This window comes from Cupressus sempervirens, chromosome 3, assembly GCF_028749045.1.
Source record: "Cupressus sempervirens isolate cs-2001-9-10 chromosome 3, ASM2874904v1, whole genome shotgun sequence".
Classification (NCBI taxonomy): domain Eukaryota; kingdom Viridiplantae; phylum Streptophyta; class Pinopsida; order Cupressales; family Cupressaceae; genus Cupressus; species Cupressus sempervirens.
The window spans coordinates 533,976,358-533,997,133 of record NC_143120.1 but is presented as its reverse complement, the minus strand read 5'-3'; the positions used below and the strand labels follow the sequence as shown (position 1 = coordinate 533,997,133).

The 20,776-nt window shown below is 36.0% G+C and overlaps 3 protein-coding genes across 3 annotated transcripts in view; 2 read left to right on the top strand and 1 right to left on the bottom strand.

Moving 5' to 3' along the window:
• Nucleotides 1-20,776, bottom strand: part of EMB2369 (tRNA synthetase class I (I, L, M and V) family protein) — a 257,898-nt gene that overhangs the window by 119,321 nt on the left and 117,801 nt on the right. The gene's annotated exons all lie outside the window — the stretch shown is intronic.
• Nucleotides 4,001-4,974, top strand: LOC149567517 (uncharacterized). The gene is made up of 2 exons (XM_089823385.1): nucleotides 4,001-4,102; nucleotides 4,323-4,974. The coding sequence occupies exon 2, from the start codon at nucleotides 4,354-4,356 to the stop codon at nucleotides 4,972-4,974; it is 621 nt and encodes a 206-aa protein (XP_089679511.1). The 5' UTR covers nucleotides 4,001-4,102; nucleotides 4,323-4,353.
• On the top strand, nucleotides 4,919-6,991 carry LOC149567516 (uncharacterized). Its single transcript, XM_089817492.1, has 5 exons — nucleotides 4,919-5,325; nucleotides 5,434-5,586; nucleotides 5,672-6,072; nucleotides 6,177-6,582; nucleotides 6,714-6,991. The coding sequence occupies exons 1-5, from the start codon at nucleotides 5,112-5,114 to the stop codon at nucleotides 6,920-6,922; spliced, it is 1,383 nt and encodes a 460-aa protein (XP_089673618.1). The 5' UTR covers nucleotides 4,919-5,111; the 3' UTR covers nucleotides 6,923-6,991.

The window sequence follows — 20,776 nt, the reverse complement described above, 5'->3', positions numbered from 1 at the left end:
AAGTCCGAGTCACGTTACTTTGATGAAAACCCACTTCCAATGCATTATAAGTCCCAACATCATTAAAATGCACTTTTTAAATACAATAATGTGTTTTAATGTGTATAATGGATTTTAATATGCTTTTGCAATTTAAAACTTATTAAATCAATTTAAGCGGAGATTTTGAACCCATTTACACACGTTGTTACACAAATAAGTTCATTTAAATGTTTCTTTTCCTTTAAGTGGAGTTTTCCTTTAAGTGGAGTTTTTCTAATCCATTACATATGCATTTATAAAATTGCCACTTAAGTGGACTTTTTAAATCAATTTGCATGTTTTATAACATGTAAATGCATATCTAAAGTGAATTTTCACTTAATTTAGGCAAAAGTGGCGATTCTAGACCCAACTGCATGTGTATGTGATAAAAGAAAACCTATTTCCACAAAGCCTAATTAGAAATGGTAATTTTGGGTCTCATTACATGTGTTTTAAAATATGTTTTCGAGTCTTAAAAGTGAGCCAAGGCAAAGTGGCGAAGTTTAACCCATTTACTTATCATCCTAACATGTAAATGACTCTTTAAAACACGTTTATAATGACTTAAATCCTCACTCAAGCCAAACTGGCAATTTTGGACTCAGTTATATGTATTTCCAACATGTAAATGCCTCCCAAAAGTGTGTTTTGCTCTAAGTTATTAACCAAAAGCTCATGGTGGCAATTTTTCTAGCCATTACATTGTTTTAAAACATGCAAATGCAACCAAAAAGTGTGTTTTTACATCGAATACGAGAATTTTTTATCAAGCACCCCAAAAGTGGAGTTTTTTAGCCCCAAAAGACATGTTTTTGGCTCTCAAAACCCCACTTTCTTGGGCTTTTTTCTCCAAAAATGGATTTTGCATTACTTGGTCATGTTGAACTATAGGTCCTTTTTGTCAAAAATCACCCAAAGAACACATTGTGCTACTCAAAAAGGGAGTTTGTTGAGTGTTTTCTTCACTTCTCAATTCATCTAGGGTACATTTTTACTCAAATGCCTTAGTTTTGAGCAATTTGCACCATCAAAACAACAAGTAATTAGATCAAGGTAAGTTTCAAAGTTTTTCCAATCTTTCCTAACTTACATTCAAGTCTTTTAAATCACTTGATTTGCTTTGGATGCCATTTTTTAAATTATTTGCATGTTGCACATTGCTTGGTCAAAACAGTTGTTAAAATGATGCAATTTTTTGCTCTAACTTCATACACTTGGCAAGCTATGAATTTTGACTCATTTCTTCAAAGGAAAGAGTCAAGATTCCAAGTGTATTTAACACTTCATCCTGCAATCTTTCTAAACCAAAGAAATCTCTTTGATTGCATTTTCAAATTTTCCACAATTGTTTAAAAAAGACTTCCTCTTTTGTTTCTTGAGAAGAAGGTTTGATTCTTTGTTATTTTTCTTAAGGTTTTTGTTGTATATATTTGTTATGTTGTGTATACAAGTCTCAACATTCCCATTTGCACATTTGCATTTTTTTGTATGTGTCAAGTTGCTTCTTCTATTCTTATGTCTACTTCTCTAAGTTCCATATGTAAGATTTTATTTACTTGCACATGCAATTGGAATAAAATCCCATTCTAAGGAAAAGACAACCTCTTCATTTCTCCTCATGTGAATGCAAGTATAAATCCCATCATCATGCTTTTCATTAACCTCCATATGGCTGCCCTATGATTGAAAGTATTTCCCACATGCTTGCTGGATAAAATATCATGAATTGCATTTATAAAAGCATGTTATGCATCTCATATGTAACAACTGGGTTTACCGGGTCTAAATTACCATTCAACATACTCAAAGAATACAGTTATGCTAGTTTTATAGGAAGACAGTTACATCATTCATGTTCATGTGAAGAAGATTACCGTTAAAGTCAGTTGAATAAAATTTCTTAACTAAATACTTGAAATACATTTTAATGAAATTACTTCAGAAATTGAAATCACATACCTTGGAAAAACTGAAAACTGAAATTCATTTAAGTATGCTTTTGCAACCACCCGGATTAGTCCACAAATATGCTATAACAATTTCTCAAATCGACTGCTAACTCAAAAATCATTTGATGAATACCACTAAATACCAATACAACTTAAATTAGGGCATCACATATCATCTTACCAATTAGAGCATCAATTACCATCGGTTTATTTAAGACTTCTGGTACTACTTTACCACTTAGGGCTTCTGCGACCACGTGTTCAATTTAGGGCTTCCGCGACAACGGATTCAATTTAGGGCTTCCGCGACAACAGATTTTATCTAGGGTTTTCGCGACGATTGGAACTCAATTTAGGGCTTCCGCAACCACGGATTCAACTAGGGTTTTCGATACCATGGATTCATTTAGGGCTTCCAATACCACCATATCAATTAAGGTTCCAACTGTCACCCAATCAATTAGGGCCTCGGATTTCTTTTCCTTCAATTGCTTATCTGTGACAATTTCTCAAGATTAGATTAATACTTATATTCAATATTCATTTATGTGAAAGTAAAATGATGATAACAATGAAATACTTCAATTAAATCTTACCTTCTCATAAACAAAAATGATAATACCTATTTCTGATAAACAATTGAATGCATGGCTTATCTCTCTCTGACGCATATCCGACATCTTGAGAGAGGTGAAACATTGTCAGGGGCTTTACCACCCAGCCTCGGACCAAATATTTTCCCCACACTATCTCAATCAAGAAAGGCCCTCCCTACCCGGAATTGACAGGGAACATCTTACCATCCACTAAACTTCAAGAGATAAACACACCATATGACTTGGCAACAGATGATCATTATAAAAGGAATATGCATGAGCTATTAATTAATTCTTATTAAATGATAAATATTGAAATGTCATAACTGATTACGGATTCAAATATTACAGATTCTTCTTTATCACCTTGTCACCCTATATTAGCATTTACACCAAGTGAATTCCTTGGTGTACTGTCTTCTAGTTATTTGTACTATAACAAGATGTATTTGTTTACCAACAGAGTTATTAACATTTTGGCCATTGACTTTATATGATTCTGAAAGAAACCACATATTTGGATGTTTATATGAATAAAAGAAAATGCCAGTCTTATGTATAAATTTGAGTAACAAAATTACCAAAGATATTGACTATTTTTACAAGATATTCAACTGGCTTGTGTATTAGTTATTGTAGTCTTGAAGAAGAGTTCGGTGGTCAATTCCACATGCTATTATTAACGGTTTACGGTTAAATTTTGCATTCATCTCTTTAATAAAATAAAATAAAATAAGAAATATACGGATTTTTTTTTAAGAGATTACATGACTCTGTCACCAAACATTGCGGAGAGTCCTGTGCTTAGAAGAAAATCGCCTAGCTTGCTGTGTGACCTGCAGATGTTAATACTAAATTGATTTTAAGGCAGAACAAATTCAACTCAAGGTTGATTAGTTATATAATTATATATATATATGCAAATTTATTTTTCAAAACACATTTGATTCAATCTAGAATAATTACTTCCTTGTCATTGCTCAAAAACATTTCAGAGTATTACTCACATAATCAGATATATATATATATAGAAGGAGAAATCGATAGACTTAATGTATAGTTTGGCACATAGTAACGAGAATCGCCCAAAAATCGCCTGAATCGGCGATTCCGCGACCCGATTCATCCTGGGCGATTTTTTTTGAATCGTGAATCGGTATCGCCAATTTCTGGGCCATGAATCGCCTAAATCGCCAATTCAGGCGATTCATGTAAAAATCGCCTTAAAAAATCGGCTATGAATCGGCCGCGGCATGTAAAAAGGGAAGTTGAAATTTTTAAAAAAATCACTTGTTTTTTTCACTTTGTTTTTGACCTATTCTCTTTGTTATAACCCTAAAGGGCCTTCTATTTGTGAAGCATGAGTAGAAGAGAGGAAAAGTGAGAGAGAAGAAGAGAAAAGAAAAGCCATAGGTTTCCAACCGACAAGAAGGAGGAGCACCAAAGAGATCAGCAGGCCATTTGGGGAGCCCATCAATTGCTTTGGGAGCATTAAGGAGCCAATATCAACACTCCTCAACTCATTTGCAAGAGGTAAGTGCTTATTTTTTTTCTTGCATGTTAATGTATTATGCATTTTTTGTTAAATTTTCAGTGTATTATGCGTTTTTAGTTAAATTTCTATAGTTTTCAAGAATTTTAGTGTAAATCTTGAATGCTCTTTATTTTTACTAAGTTGCAAGCTAGGGTTTGTTGTTTTCTAATTTTTATTAGCTTCAAACTTTGATATTTTACATAAAAAAATTTATTGCAGCAGCCTTTGCTCTCATTTTTCGCAAATTCCAATGGGTAAAAAAGATGAATGTTGGAAATATAATGAAGAGTTTCCTGGAAGAACCAAATATCAAACAAAATGCATGTTTTGTAAAGAAAAAATAACTTCCGGGGGTATTTATAGATTGAAATTCCACATTGCTGCTATACCTAGACATGATGTTACAGTTTGCACTCACCAAACTCCTGAGGCAAAACGCACTTGCTTAATGGCATTAGAAAAAATTGAAAAAGACAAAGCAAATAGGAAAATGCAAGTTGAAGGGTTAAGGGGTATTGGCTCCCATGTTCCCGCATCCGCAGCCGCATCCACATCTGCATCTGCATTAGCTTCCGCATCCGTAGGTTGTGTTGGAGAGGGTTCTTCTAGGCCTCCTTTTAATCCTAGTTCTTCTGCTCGTGCTAGTGCTAGTGCTAGTCGGTCACATACTGAGACGGAGTCCCACACCAACCTATTGCAGCCTAGAGTGCGAAAAAACAGAATGGATAGTTACTTTGTGCCTCGCACTACTCCTGGTTCCCAACCCACGCTTGAGGGCATGGGTTTGAACAAGGAGATTCACGATGCTACCAGAAAGGAGATATGCAAATTTTGGTACTTTTGCAACATTCCATTTATTGCAGCCAGGTAATTGATTCTTTTTTCTTTGTTTTCTTTAAAGCTAAAATTAAAAGTAAAAGTAAAACTTTAATTATATCTACTTGTTTTATAATTTGAGTCTTTGACATCTAAACTTTTATTTGTGACAGGGCTCCTTATTGGCAGAATATGATAGATGCGGTTGTTATTTGTGGTCCGAGGTTTAAAGCCCCAACTGAGGCTGAGTTGAGCGGATACCTCCTGGATGAGATGGTAGAGGACATGAGGGTTGACCTCGAGGAGAACCGAAAGGAATGGATTGCAAAGGGTTGCACCATCATGACTGATGGTTGGACCGATAGGAGGAATAGAACACTCCTCAATTTTCTTGTATCCTGTGGAGGTGATTGATCATTCTACTTTCCTACATACATTGTAAATTTTGATTTGTTGAATGCTAATTCGTTAATGATCCATTTAATATTATAATTTGTTGTTTTGTTACTTGTAGGATATACCATGTTCATAAAATCCATTGATGCTTCCGCACATGTGAAAAATGCCACATATTTATGTGAGGCTATTGAGGAAGTTATAGCAGAGGTGGGAGAACAAAATGTGATCCAGGTGGTGACGGATAATGCAGCAAATTATGTTGCAGCAGGTAAACTTTTAACTTTGCAAGTTTTGAAAATAAATTTATTTGAATTTTGAAATTTGAGTTTCTAATTGACTTAAAATTGTTGTAGGTAAACTTTTGATGGAGAGGCACCCCACCATATTTTGGTCCCCTTGTGCGGCACACTGCATTGACCTCATGTTGGAGGAAATTGGCAAACTTGAGTTTGTCAAGTCATGTGTGGAAAGGGCAAAAAATATATGCAAATTCATTTATAATCATGCATTTGTCCTTAGCACAATGAGGAAGTACACAAAAGGCAAGGAGTTAGCTCGCCCAGGTATCACGAGGTTTGCCTCGAATTTCATCACCTTGCAGTCCTTGTTGACATCAAGGGATGGATTGAGGAGCATGTTTGTTGGGCAGGAGTGGATTTGCTCTTCCTATGCTACGACCACTGTAGGGTTAGATGTGGCGGATTGCATATTTGATGAGGATGGTTTTTGGAAACCCGCTAGAGAAATCCTTAAGGTAAATTTATTGCAATTTAACATTTAGTATTTTGCTTTTACTTTAAGTTATATTATTTTATATTTAAGTTTTGACTCAAATTTTTTGTTTTACTTTATATGTAGGTCACTGAGCCCCTTGTAGCTTTGCTACGAACTGCTGATGGGGAGAAGCCCTCTATGGACTACATTTATGAGGGCATGGATAGGGCCAAGGAGGCCATCAGAGCCCAATATGCAGGAGTGCAGGAGAGGTATGGCCCTATTTGGGACATCATCGATAGGAGATGGCAGAATCAGCTCCATCGACCCATCCACGCAATAGCTTACTATCTGAATCCGGCATTTCGTTTCCGTCCTGAGTTCAAGGCGGATGCGGAGGTTCTCACTGGCTTATACACAGTGATTCAGAGATTGAGTAGCGATGAAAATAGCGCTGCTGCGATTGTTGAGCTAGACCAGTTCAACAATAAGGAGGGGCCACTTTTCTCTGGCAGGATGGCCATAAATGCTCAGACAACACTACAGCCAGGTAAAAATTAAATAATATATTCAATGTTCATGAATCTAGATTCTAAACTTAAAGTTGATTATATAATGCATTAATTTTTGAGTTGTAATTTGTAAATGAGACTAATTGTTTTTGTTTTTTCCTTATTTCAGATAGATGGTGGCAAATGTTTGGGGCCACAACCCCAAACTTTCAAAAAATTGCCATCCGCATTCTGAGTCAGCCGAGCAGCGCTTCTAGATGTGAGCGCAGTTGGTCCATGTTCGAGCACATCCACTCGAAGAGGAGAAATAGGTTGACAGTGCAGAGGTTGAATGATCTTGTCTTTGTTCATTACAACCTTCGTCTTAGGATTAGATAGATTTTGGGCGCTGACTCCTCTCCGATCATTCTAGAGGAGATTGATCCAGAATCAGAGTGGATCACAGAGACCGTGGACCTAGTCTTCACTAAGGAAGACCGCGCGTGGGTTGACCAGGTGGATGTAGAGGCTGAGGCTGTGGCTAGGGCAAAGGAGGTAGCTAGAGCACGTTCAGGCATTGGTAGACGCACACACGCACGCACAGACGCAGGCCCTAGCGACGTTATTCATGAGCCCATTGCCCATGCAGGGGACATGGCTCGGCGGTCCTCTAGGACCTACCTTACACGCCTTTCTGATAGGCAAACTAGATACTCAGAGGCTGAGGTTGAGGCTGCAGCAGAGCTAGAGGATGATGAGGAGGATGATGAGGCTTGAGCTGGAGCCTTGTTTTTATATTTTGTTTACACTGTATAGATATTGATAGTGATACTGAATCACTGATAGACATATGTTTCAAACTTTCATGAATCTTCATCTTAGATTTATACATACATTTATGATTTGATGTCTTATAGATCTTCATGATTTCATCTTACTGATTCTATGATTTGAATCATTATGATCATTTGATTTTTATTTACTTCAGCTAGCATACAATTTACATTTTAGTACATAATGATAACATAGTTACGTATGTGATGGATTTTATGTTTCATGTTTATGTATGTTAGATTCTATTTGATGATGTTATAGTGTTTTTAAGTTATATTCAATAAAGGGTGCATGAAATAAGTCTTAAATTGTTAAAATCTTTACATTTAAAGGGTTTTTTCAAATTTGCCGATTCATTGCCGATTCACCAATGATTCACCCCCGATTCACGATTCGATTCGGCCGTGCCGATTCCAATACGATTCCGATTCACGTTACTATGGTTTGGCATCATAATTCACACGTTATCACTAGGAGAAAACATGATCAAATTTAAGAGCAATCAGAGTTATAAATTTCTATGCAACAGTAATACCAAAAGACTTATGACTGATGCAAACATGTGAACAGAAATAAATATACAAAAGACCCTGCAATATACGAGTTTGCAATCTTCATGAATCAAACAGACTTAGCATAAAAAGGATATCGTGATTCAGTAATACTCTGGCATGACACCTTTGTGAGATAATCCAGAATGTTCTAAGTGGGTAAAAAGGACTCCTCTTCCTGTTCTGATTTTCCACGGGTGACACTCCATCTGCTCTTGATCTCTCATGACAGGAAGTAAAAACTCCATTCCTGGCTTAGGGTCGGAATACAAAATGAATACAGACTGGGTGCTATCAACACCATAGCAGGGCAGGGATGTATTCGGAAGGAAAAGTAAAACAAAGGAAATATATAATCGAGCATGGGTGCCGGATACAACAAAGCTAACATATATTATCTTTTACCAAGGAGAAAAGTTACTAAAAAGAATCTATAGAATATTTCTAGCAAGGAAATCGATGAAAGTTCATGCTTGAGAGAAAGCCGATTACTTTCCCCTCCCTCTTTGCCGAGCTACATTGATGGTTTTATATAAAAGTTACGGCCAGACCTTCTGGCTTCCTTCGGTTACAAGATCATATTCCACGGCTTCCATAAGGGATGAACAATGACTTTCCGGCTCCCATTAATTTATAAAGAAAGCCCTTTGAATACCCAAGATGACTATAAGAATATGTCACAAAAACTCAAATTGCCAAATGTAAAATCAATCAATAATGTCAAGTGTTATCATTTAAAACAAAAAATATTAAATTGGAAGAATAGAGTTGGAAAGTTATACTTCAAGAATTATAATAATTCTATTATAATTCTAACGTTATTAAAATCTTATAAGTACAAGCAACAATTATTTTATTAATTATTAAATTATAATGTATCAAAAATCATTTTATTTATTAAATCCACATATAAATTATTATTAAAATAATATGACAAAAAAAATAAAAATCCTTTAAGGTGCGTTTTATATTTAAACTTAATTTATTAATTAAATTATTAAATAACTCATGCAAGTCCTGCAGATGTATTATGGCTGGGTCTTTTACCCGTCTGCCTAGTGATGGTGATGCCCTGTCTAATTCTTTTCTGACAATGCTTCCACCCCTTCGGCAAGCTCCCTGCAAGGAATTCCTCTATAATTAAATTATAAATTATAAATAATCACATCAATTAAAATTCTATGAATTTGCGATTAACGAATAACTGGCATGTCATCTGCACTTGAAATCCTAATGACTAACTATCTACCATTTCGCCAGATTATATATCAAATTAAACTGCCAACTGGCTTCATGTGAACTTCAACATCTATATTTCAAGCTAGGTCAAAAATTGTGATGTAACATCATATGTTGCCCAATTGCTACTCACTCATCCTTCATTTGCATAACTTAAAGCTTGATGTTAGCACATGCTTTTGACCGCCAAAAAAATTTTTTTGGGCCTTTTCATCATATAAGCACATATTTTGAGCTTAAACGCATTTACCCATTTACTGTCCCAAAAGTTTCCAGCTGTATCCTATATGCAATACTCCCAAAACAACCTCGTTTCTAAGTTTTCTCTCAATTTCAAGAGCTGGTTTTATGCATGCAAAGAAGAAAAAGAGGATACGGAACAAGCATGATCACATGATGGAGCCTACAATGAGGTGAAAGAATGATTACAAGCATAAAGTGCTTTCAAAATAAAAAAGGTCAATGAAAACTCAATGGAACAATCAAGGATACATATTCATATTCCAGTTCGAGATGATTCTAACAAACCTAAGCACAACAATTGTAAAACATCAAGCGTCTTGTAGCAGTATGAAGGTCAAAAAAGCTCGATGTAATCGAATTTGTGTCTTGTAAGGCACTTAAATATTTTCATCATGTATTTGTTATTTGTAATTGACATATTACATGTGATGGAAAAATGGGATGTAATTGCATGTGATAGTATCACATGCAAAGTTGTAACATGTAATCAAGTTGCAATCATGTTAGGCATGCAACTTTGAATAAGTCAAATTAGTTAGAAGTTTGTTACGAAATAAGTCAAGGTGGTTGAGGAATTCCCCTTTCCCTCCACCTCTCTCTCTCCTATTTTCCAATACAAATGAGAGAGCTCATTATAAATAATCATCTTTTGGCAAGGCAAGAAAATTCTGCTAGTTTATATGTGCATTTTAAGACTTTGTGCTTTGATGTAAATCTAAATTGCTTTCAATAAAAGAGGTAACTTGCCTTCAAACTGTGTTGATTCAAGGTGTTATGTGATGACATTTTCTTGATATTGATTGTGAGTTTTGGGGCTTCACTCAAAGAGGGATTTGGATTTAATTGTATAGACTCTGACTTGCCTATTGCATTTAGAGTTAATTTGAACTTTTGAAGAAATTCCACTATGGGAGGACAAATTTTAATAGATAGTAATGGCTTTAATCACTTAGATTTGAAGACTTTGGGCTTCAATTGTAAGTTTTTTTATTGAAGTTGAGAGTATCCAGTAAGAGATTTTGTGTCTTACAAGTTATTCTACGTGAGTCTTCATTTGAGACAAATGCAAGAGACTTTCAATTCCTATTTTTGTTTCACAAATTATAAAAAAGTAAATTGTTTCCCTTGGTATTGTTCTTATGTCAATTCCAAGGTCACCAGTATTATTGTAGCAATAAGGTACTTTTTTGTTAAGCTAGAAAGTTGTAGTTACAAACTTACATGTAAATCATTCCTAAAAAAGAGGAATTGATTAAGAGAACTGCCCTTTTTATAATTTCAGTTAAGTTCTTGTTGAAGCCACCCATAGTAAGAAGGGAACCTCCCCTATTGCTGAGAGGAGAGATATCTCATGAAATGTTGCCTAAAATTAAAATTTTGTAAGTCGTGGTCAACGACATACAAAATTCTTAACCTACAAGAAGGAATAACCATCAATTGACCCTATCTTGTATGATAGGTTTGTTTAGAAGATACATTAGGGCTTGGTGGTCAACAAAGAATGTGAAAGGTGTCATTGGCAGATAAATGTTTAAATTTTTGGACAGCATATACCATACCTAGTGCTTCTCTTCACTCGTGCCATAATTTTGCTCTGCTTTAGATAATAGTCAGTTGACAAAATACACCAAATGATCTAACACTTCTGCTCTAGCCTGTGTCAATGTGGCCCCTATTACATAGTTGGAGGCATTTACATGGACACATAATTCTTTGTTCCAGTCCGGATATACCAAGATGGGTCGTCCTACAAGCCTTTACTTTAGCTCCTAAAATGCTTCCTCTTGTTCCTTTTGGCATGCTAATGGTTCTTTTCTTGTTATATTTTCCAATGGTAATGATACGTTAGAAAACCCTTTTATGAACCTTCTATAGTACCCTACATGTCCTAGGAATGATTTGATAGTTGTTACATATGTAGGCCTCTCCATATGGATGATGGCACTGATTTTACCTAGGTGAATTTTTAATCCTACCTTGCACACTATGTAGCCCAATAGTCTACCTTGTGGTACTATACAATGACATTTCTTTAGATTTAGTGTCATCCTAGCTCGCTAACATTGCTCCATGAACTCCTTGGCAGCCTTCAAATGATGTTCTTTCTCACTATAAATTGACGAATCATCCAAAAAAGCCTTAAAGTTCCCAATCAACATCTTATAAAAAATGTGGAATATAACCCTTTCAAAGGTGGAAGGTGCATTAGAGAGACCAAACAACATCCAATTGTATGCATATACCCTATCCTCTACCAAAAAGGTTTTATTTTTTAATTTGTCCCTTTTTGTTGTATGTCAATCTAGTTATAACCCAAGAATCCATCCATGAAAGAATACATTTCATGGCCTGGCCTACAACTTCTTCTAGGATACTATCTGTAGAAGGAATTGAAAAGGGCTCCATCACAATTACAACATTTGGGCATCTAAACTCTACACAGATCCAAATCTGATTACCTTCCTTTTTCAATAATATGAATAAAGGTGAGACCCATTCGCTAGTTTGTACCTTAAAGATGATACCCACATCAAGCATCTTGGCAATCTCTTCTTGTACCTTTGTTGCATAGTTTTTATTCATCTAATATGGCCTTTTCTATACTATACTTGCTCTAGGTATGAGGGGAATTTGATGGACACATAACGTGGGTGGTACTCCTTTTAGGTCTTTATACGTCTACACGAACAGGTCCTTGTATTCTAGAAAAAAATTAAATGTTGCTACTTTTAATATCAGGTCCCAGCCATCTCCTACCAAGATTACCTTGGGATCATCTTCTTCCCTCGAGTTCATTCTTGTTATATAGGTTCATATTTCAATGTTGTTTTTTTCAAACTAGTGAGTTGGTGTGTCATCTATTTTTGTGCAATATCCTTGTTTTTGGCAAATCTCTACATATGGCTAGGCCAGTTCATCATCGAGACCCGTGTGAGCTAACAATGAGATTTGAGGGTCTTGATTGTGGACTTGCTATTTTTAGTAATTCTGTTTTGGGCAGTTGCCATATTTGGCAATGCAATTGGTGGTGCTAGCATTTGGTCATCAACTACATTGGATGGGGTTATTTAATGAATGGGTTATATTTATTAATTAATTATTAAGGCTTCATTATTATAATAGCACTTTATGATATTTAATGTTATAAAATGGAGTTGTGTAGATGAAGCTTGTAATATCCCCATCATAAAATAAATGTATTTAATTAATCTGTGTAACGGGCTGATTGATTTAATTTATCTCAAGCCCATTTTTATTTTTGTCTTTGTAGTTTGGATCGCCGTTGGCCATCTTTGTACACCCTCAGAAAGTTTCTCGATGGGCATTTATGCACGACTTGTAAGTAGTTAGTAGGCATGCTTTGGATTATATTTTCCCTATACTGCGGATTCCTGTTGGAGTTCGGAATTGTTCGCCATTTCGGAAGTGAAAGATCTTCCCTATTTGGCTTGTGCAATTTCAGTGGGATTCAACCCTCACCCTATTCTGTTGTTGCATGTATTACTTGGATTGGATCTGGCAAGTTGGAGTATCTTGGTAATTATTATTCGCATCTAAGTCTTTGTTATTGTGGATTTTTCTATGGTGTACTGTGTATGAACCACAATTACATTCTGTGTTGGATTCTGGTTTCTCTCCCCCCTTTCTCCGTACTGTCCTTCCTCATAGCTTTCACCGTACATACACCTCGACTTACCCATCGTTCCGTACTAAGATACATCTTTTGCATCATCGTATGGCCATCTCTAATCCACCGTACGGCTTGCTCTAATTCAACCGTATGGCCTTCCTAGCACAACGTACAACACTCTAAATTTCATCCGTATGGCTTTGTTTCACTCCTCCAATTTGGGCCACGCAACACGAGCAGTAGTCGCGTAGCACGAGTAGTGGCCACGCAGCACGGCTAATAGTTGCGTAGCATGGGCTGTAGCTGTGCAGCATGGGTAGTGGCCGCGCAACACAACAAGTGGCCGCGTAGCACAGGCAGTAGTCGCGCAGCATGGGTAGCGGCCGCATAGTACGAGAAGTAGTCACGCAGCATGGGAGCATCTTCGAAACTGTTCGAGAACATTACAAAGCTTCGTAATTGAAAGGTACGTTGAAGAAGCTAAGTGCCAAATTATGTTACAAATATGAGTCTAGTTGGTGAGAAACACATCTTTTGTTGAGGTGTAAGAGTTTGTTTCTGAGTTGGGCATTTAATCCACAACTGAAGTATTGAGGACTAAATTTTGAGATTTGTTAAAGGCTGAAATTGTGAGTCTTCCTTCTGTATTGACTATTGCTAAGGAGACTTTAATTGGCTAAGATTGACTTTGCAATTTAATTTAAAAAGTAAGGAGGTATCATTTAGCATTCAAGCACCAAAGAAACCTTGAACTTGGGCATTGACTTTCTCTGTAGATTAGTAAGCAATTTCTTGTTCATATCATGCCACTCTAATTGTTTTGCTTGTCACTTTGTGGGCGATAATGTGTTAAGAGTTTGGAATTGGTTCATAACATTGGTTGTAAGTGTGTTAGCATCAATTCTTCTGGGTGTTAATTTTCAGCTTGGATGCCAAGAAGTCTAACTGATTTTGGTGTAGAGAAGTTTGCACACTTAGTGCCCAATTCTATAATCGGGTTGTGCTTAATTTGTAATCCACGTGGGAAAGTGTCTCTACAACATAAACATTGTTAGCATCATAATCTGGGTGGCAGGCTTACCAGCAGAGGGACAACATTATTAGTGGCAACAAGCATTGTATCTTCTGTCAACATTGAGAACAATATTCACGCCCTATAGGGTTGTCATTAGAATTCCCAAGTTGGGTGTCCTTTCCATGTATTTCTCCCAATGCCCATATTGGCATGGATCCTCAAGGCCATGGGTGACTGTTGTTGCAGCACCAGCACTTGCGATTGGGAGAAAGACTGTGTTTTGCAATACTGGGTAGTGTGTCTAGGAGTTATTCTGCATACTGGATATCCACATTGAGATAACAGTTTCTGCCTTTATTGTAACTTGACTATCAACGCAGCAAGGTTAATAATAAATATAGTGCAGTATATAAACGATTTGTGTCAATTGTTATTGTTCATTTCAAATTCCTCATATCAGTATTTTTAATGCATTTAATCCAAAACTTCAAAACAAAATCAAAGAATCTATAGTTTACAGAGTTTCAATTGTTAGAGCAAGATATAATTGAAGCAATAAATATAATCAATGGGGATCAGTTCTTTGACATATGTAAGTATTGTGTTGAAAATACTTTGAGTACCTTAGTCAGTAACAAGAGCCAACTAGGCCTTCTTTGTACTCATAACATTTGGGTAAGCTTCTTCTTTAGTTTCTATTTCATAAATTTGTAACACGTCACATCTTGGTAAAAAGACCTCATAATCTTTTATCTGCTAGTGAAATAGTCCGTTGAGAGAGCTAGTTTCATCTTTTAAGCAATTCCCCAAAAATAATATGCCTTCCTCAATAGGATCTGCTTCTCCCTCCTTATCCCATTCTCCGCCATCTGCTTTTGAATCTGAGGCTAACTCTAGACTCACTGCTGGCTTCAAAGATCAATTACATATTTCCGTTCTTCTGCTTCAATAGAGAGAGTATTCTTCTTCCAATTGTGATTAGCTTTAGCTGTAATAATACACCCTCTCCCAAAAAGTGCACCATACCCTTTCTTTTCTAAGGCAATGAATACAAAATCCAGGAAGAATTGTTGAGTCCCAATCAGCACTTTTTGTCCCATCAATGTTGCAATGGGCTTGATCCCATGCTGGTATTCTCCTACAAGTTGGAATGTAGGTGGCCAAAGGGTTGGTTTCTCCAGGGCTTTCCAAGTTTCTTCAGAAAGAATGTTCACACCAAACCTTCCACCCACAATAGTGTTTGTTAATTTACAGCCCATTACTTCCATTTCTACAATGGCAAGTGTCCTCCCCACTCATATTGTGAATAGTGTATTCATCTCTTTCTCTCCCCTTCCTTACTCCTTTTCCTCCTTGGATTTATCTCCTCCTCGTTACTTCCTCCTATTGTAATAACAATCTTTAGTTGTGGAAGAGTTTCTAGTAAATTAGCTACCCTCACCATGGTGGCTTGCAACATCTGTTGAATAATGTTTTGATATGATTGTTGATTTGACACAGTAGACTTCTAACTTGTCCTTCTTCCTTCTTCATGGCTTCGTGGATGTTTTCTCCTGCCTATTTTAATCTCTCTTTCTCTGTACTCGCACCAAGATATGTGATTTTTCTAACATGTGTCCTTGTAATGGCCACAAGTTCTCTCCTAGGCTCAGAAATGTCAATCATGTTTACACTTATATATCTTGGGCACTCGGCATCATTGTGATGGCTACGTCCACACCATTTACACAACAGCCCCCTACTTTGTCCTCCACTTTGGCAGTCATGTGCAAAATGACCCCATTCATTGTCTTCGACATTGAATTATGGGGTGTCCACAAGCATCGTACTAGATGTGGCTCTAGGGTGTACTAGTATTATTGCTGTTATTACTCTCTCACCAATTGTTGTGGTAGTTATTACTCTCTCGCTAGTTGTTGTGGTATCTTCCTAGTGATACCTCATAGTTGTATTTCTTAGAGGTGTGAAAGAGGTGTGACTTATTCACCTTGGGTAAAGAATACCTAGGCACTTATGGAGTGTCCTAGTACCTAGAATATGTCACATAATACCTTCATTGGAAAATTGGCATTTTTGTGGACCTTCAACTGGCAATTAGTACACCAAAGTTCCTTGCCTTCTTTTATTCCTTCTTTCCCAGTAGTCATCTCCTTCATTATTTGCATCATATCTCTTCTTAATAATTGTATTAGTTTGGATTCTTATCCACTATATCCTCCCATACAATTATTGTCACTTCCATGCTTCCTTTTGAGGTTTCTCTTTTGCTTCCAATGTTCATGGCACATGTTCAGGTTAGATGGAGTTAGTTTGGCAATAAACTATTGTTTTTACAATCCATCCACTAGTTTGTTTTCCAATTTTCCTATGAGTTCTTTTAGTCTCTGATTGTAGATTCATGGATTCATTCTTCCCTTTTCTCGCATTGTATATTTCCATGACTATTTCATCATCATCTTGTAATAGTCTAAAGTTCTCTTCAAAGGCTGTTCTGAGATCTTTCCATGACGTTTTTCTAGTAGCATCCACCTCTGTATACCAATCAATGACAATCCCCTAGGGTGGTCAGGAATGCTCTTAACCAATCATCCTAGTCATTCTCACCATTTGCTTTCCAGATGTCTTGCAATGACTTGCTTGGTTGTCAAAACCATCGCCTGTAAATCAAGGAAGTTTTTATTTCTCAACTACTTCAACCATTGTAGTTTGTCAACTACTACCTTGTGTGTTTACCACAAGCAAAATTATCTCCACTCTTTTTCTTGTAGCTCTTTTTCATTCAAATTGGAACCTTCTTTGTTGCTTGTTTGGTGTTGTCTTTGTGCTAGTGTTTCCGGGTCTGTCTACCCAACCTTTGTTTCTAATTCTTTGAAATCAGTTGAGTTTTTTATTCCCCTTATGGTGGTTTCAATCAAGTTCTCCATCTTCAATTCAAAGTGGGTCAATTCTCCTCGTTAATTCCCTCAATCTAGCTCACTAAGTTCCTTTAGACGACAACGCCTATCCTCTTGTTCTCTGATGTGCAATGACCGTCACAATGCAACTTCTCCCTAAGTTTCCTCTTTTGCTATTCACCTTGGGGCTTTATTTAGTATTGGGGGCATTAATTATTTCATTTGTTGGTTGTTCTTTGCCGTGAGGTATCTCACTCCTATGTTCTCATTGATTCTTTTCAGCAAATTGTTATAACGCATGTTGCCTTTGTTGCTCACATTGTATTTCAGCATGTTGTTCCTCCAACTATACTAGGTTCCTTGCCAATAACCAAAGGATTAGTCCAAGGAGATTGTACACTGCTAATGAGACTAGAAGTTCATTTCCTACCATGTTGTGATGTCCCCTCATCCAAGCCTATGGGATTTGGGAATAATTCCTTCAAATTGTTTAAACATAACTTCTTTCTAGTCACTTACTTTACTTAAAGTTTAATATCCTTGCAATTTCTAATGGAAAATTTGATATATGCTAGATGACTTAATGTTATATTCACACTTACGATTCTGATATCTCTACTAGTTCTGAAAAGATTAATGTTGAAATGAACTCAATATTCAGTAGATTTCCCTAAACTAGTCTAAGGGTGGACTACTAATTTATATAGTATTTCATAATCTATAATATTTTGGATGGTATCACCAAAGATTTCGCAATGAAGATTCCTCAAAGAGTAATTTCATTGCCTCACCATGTCCTCTTAGTTCCCTGGTACTCATTTGAAGTGGTTCTTAACAGATTTATATGTTTATCATGTACTTAATCCTAGTAGACATAAACATTTGACAATACTCTGCAATAATTTGGTGATCCTATAGACATCTAAACTATATCCGATACCCCCCAAATAGAGTAGCAATCATGCAATTACGTTGACTTTAGTCTCTAATGCATACTATGATATTGTTTATAACCTTGTCTCCTCTTGAATACTAGCTTGTAACATCAATGGGGACTTTAAGATTTTTGTATATATGTTCTAGCTTAATATTACATTTTTCTATAGCCTTCAAGAGGGACATGTATGTTTGTAGTAGTGACTGATAAAATGGGCACGAATCGTTGTGTTGTAATGGCTTTTCTGCAGTCTGAGCTCCCATTTCCTAGTTCTAGGTTGTTAGTGTTGATGGATCTTCTATTGTCTCATCAATGATGAGGGATATCTCATCTTCCATTTATTTCTTTTCTGATTATATCAATTCCTCAAACTAATCCTAGTCGTGAATTCTTGATATTTCTAGCTTTTGGGTAGACTCATCCAATTCAATATGTGGCTACTCGATATCTCATTGCTATCTGAGACAAAAGTGTTAGTCATTGGATTTCTTTATCTTTTGGTTTTCCTTTTCCTAATTTTGCCCATGTTCTATACCTATCTTCCCTAAATATGTTCCATTTGAGCAGAGATTGAACCTTCACTTATCAGTTCTAATCAGTGTTCCAAGACTCTGGGAGTCTGAGGCAGAGGTGGCCTTTCCGAGGCAAATGGTCTCTAGACTTTGACGCGGCCGAGTCTTCGCAGAGTCCATGTGGACTCGCCAAGTCCAGGGACTCTGCCGAGTCCCGACCCAGGACTCCCAATTTTTTTTAAATTTAAAAAGATAGAGATTTCTAGAAGGTGTTTTTGTCTTTCAGTGTATATTAATTCTGAAAATGATGTTGTGGTATGTCAGGAATTTATTAAGGATTGAATCTTAAATCTTAAATCTTCAACTTTATATTATGTTATTCAATTTTTTTCATTCAAAAATTCGTTGTTATACTTATGTGATCTACGCAAAATTGTGTGAGTGTTAACATTGTTAAGTAGCTTCTATTTATCTCAATTATTGTGTATTTGATGTTAATTGACTAAATGATGCATGAAAGAATTGTTAAATCCTTAAAAATCTTTGAATTTCATGGGATTTTGATTTTCTAAGTCCTTGCCGAGTCCTGGCCAAGTCCAATCGTCGAGTCTGAGTCCGAGTTGGATTTTGACTTTCCGAGTCAGAGGCGAGTTTGAGTCCCATAACTATGGTTCTTATCAAATGCTTTGACTGGAGATTTTGTGTGCACTGAGTTAGAATTGAATGTCTTTTAATTGATATTTTTACTAGTAGTAGATGATCTGCACACTATAATTTATATGGATCTATCATTATAGTTATCGTTTCTGCTGTGAATCCCTCCATGCTTATCATTCCATCATTATAAATATCTCTCGGTGAGAAAGGTTGTATCCTATTGACATAGACATCGTATCTCTTCAGTAGTAATTATTATTGATTATCATCGTGGTAACCTATCATTTGTATGGATGTTTTGTTCAATATAACAACTACTATAACCAACTACATAATATACCACTATTAGATGTTTTGTTCAATATAATAGCTGCTATCATCAACTACATAATATACCACTGCTGGATGATAGTCATTAAGTCTTCATCATTGGTTATTGCTCTCATTAGGACTCACTAATATGATAAATGTCATTGATATCATTTCTGGCCTTAGTCGACTATAAGCATGTGTGTTGGTTATGTATATTAATCATGCCATATCATGATAGAGGTTGATGTTATCTTATCAATATCATTTATATAAGGTATTCCATCTATGACTTAATATTTAGAATGCTTGAAAGATTGATAACTTTAGTTGCATACGTCGTGAGAATATATATGATCAGAGATACTATGCTTTATGTCTCGAGTATTTCTTATAGAATATGAAAGGTGAATTATATCTGTCATGTTTCTCTCAAAATTAATCATCTTAGAATATTATTTAAGGGTCATTTCATGTAAATTATTATTTATCATTCATTTATTATATTAAAATTATATACAATGGATGATATAATTATTTTGATCAATACATATTATATGGAACTAATTCTCATATAGTATTATATAATATATATTAATAAATTATATTATACTTTATTATATTATTAAATCTTACAAATATGGGGATATTATAGTCTATCCTTCCAAAAATTGCTTGTCCTCAAGCAATTCAAATCCTTCAGTGTGAGTGATGTTTGCTATGCAATATGATATCCATTCCCACGATCCTAAAATGGCAATTTCAATTGGAGGTTAAAATTATAAAGCATTCATAAATTTCTATGCAATATGATATCCACTCCCACAATCCTAAAATGGCAATTTCAACTTGAGGTTAGAATTATAATGCATTCATGAACTTATCAACTTGAAATTATTTCATCATATTACTCAATCTAGAAATAATTCAAATAAGACTTATCTTGATGTACTATAGCACTTTGGATAATTGTTTCTCTCTTCCAATGAATACATATCTCAAATATTGAATCTCTAAAATGCTCTTTGCCAAAGGGATGCATTCTATAAGAATGCCCTCTGCCAATAATGGCAACATTCTTTAAGAATGCCCGCTGCCACAAATGGCAACATTCTGTAAGAATGCCCGCCGCCACAAATGGCGACACTCACTAACAACGTCCTCTGCCAAGAGTGGCAACGTTCACTAACAATACCCTCTGCCCTTAATGACAGTGCTCATTAAGAACACCCTCTGCCAACAATGGTGACACTCACTATGAGCACCCTCTAACAAGCATGGTAGTGTTCACTAAGAACACCCTCTATGACCGACATTCATGAAGAATGCCCTCTGTGGCCAACACTTAAGAATGGCCTCTATTGGCGACGTCCACATGATGTCCTCTGTGACCGACATTCAAAGATGCCCTTTATGGCTGACATTCATAAC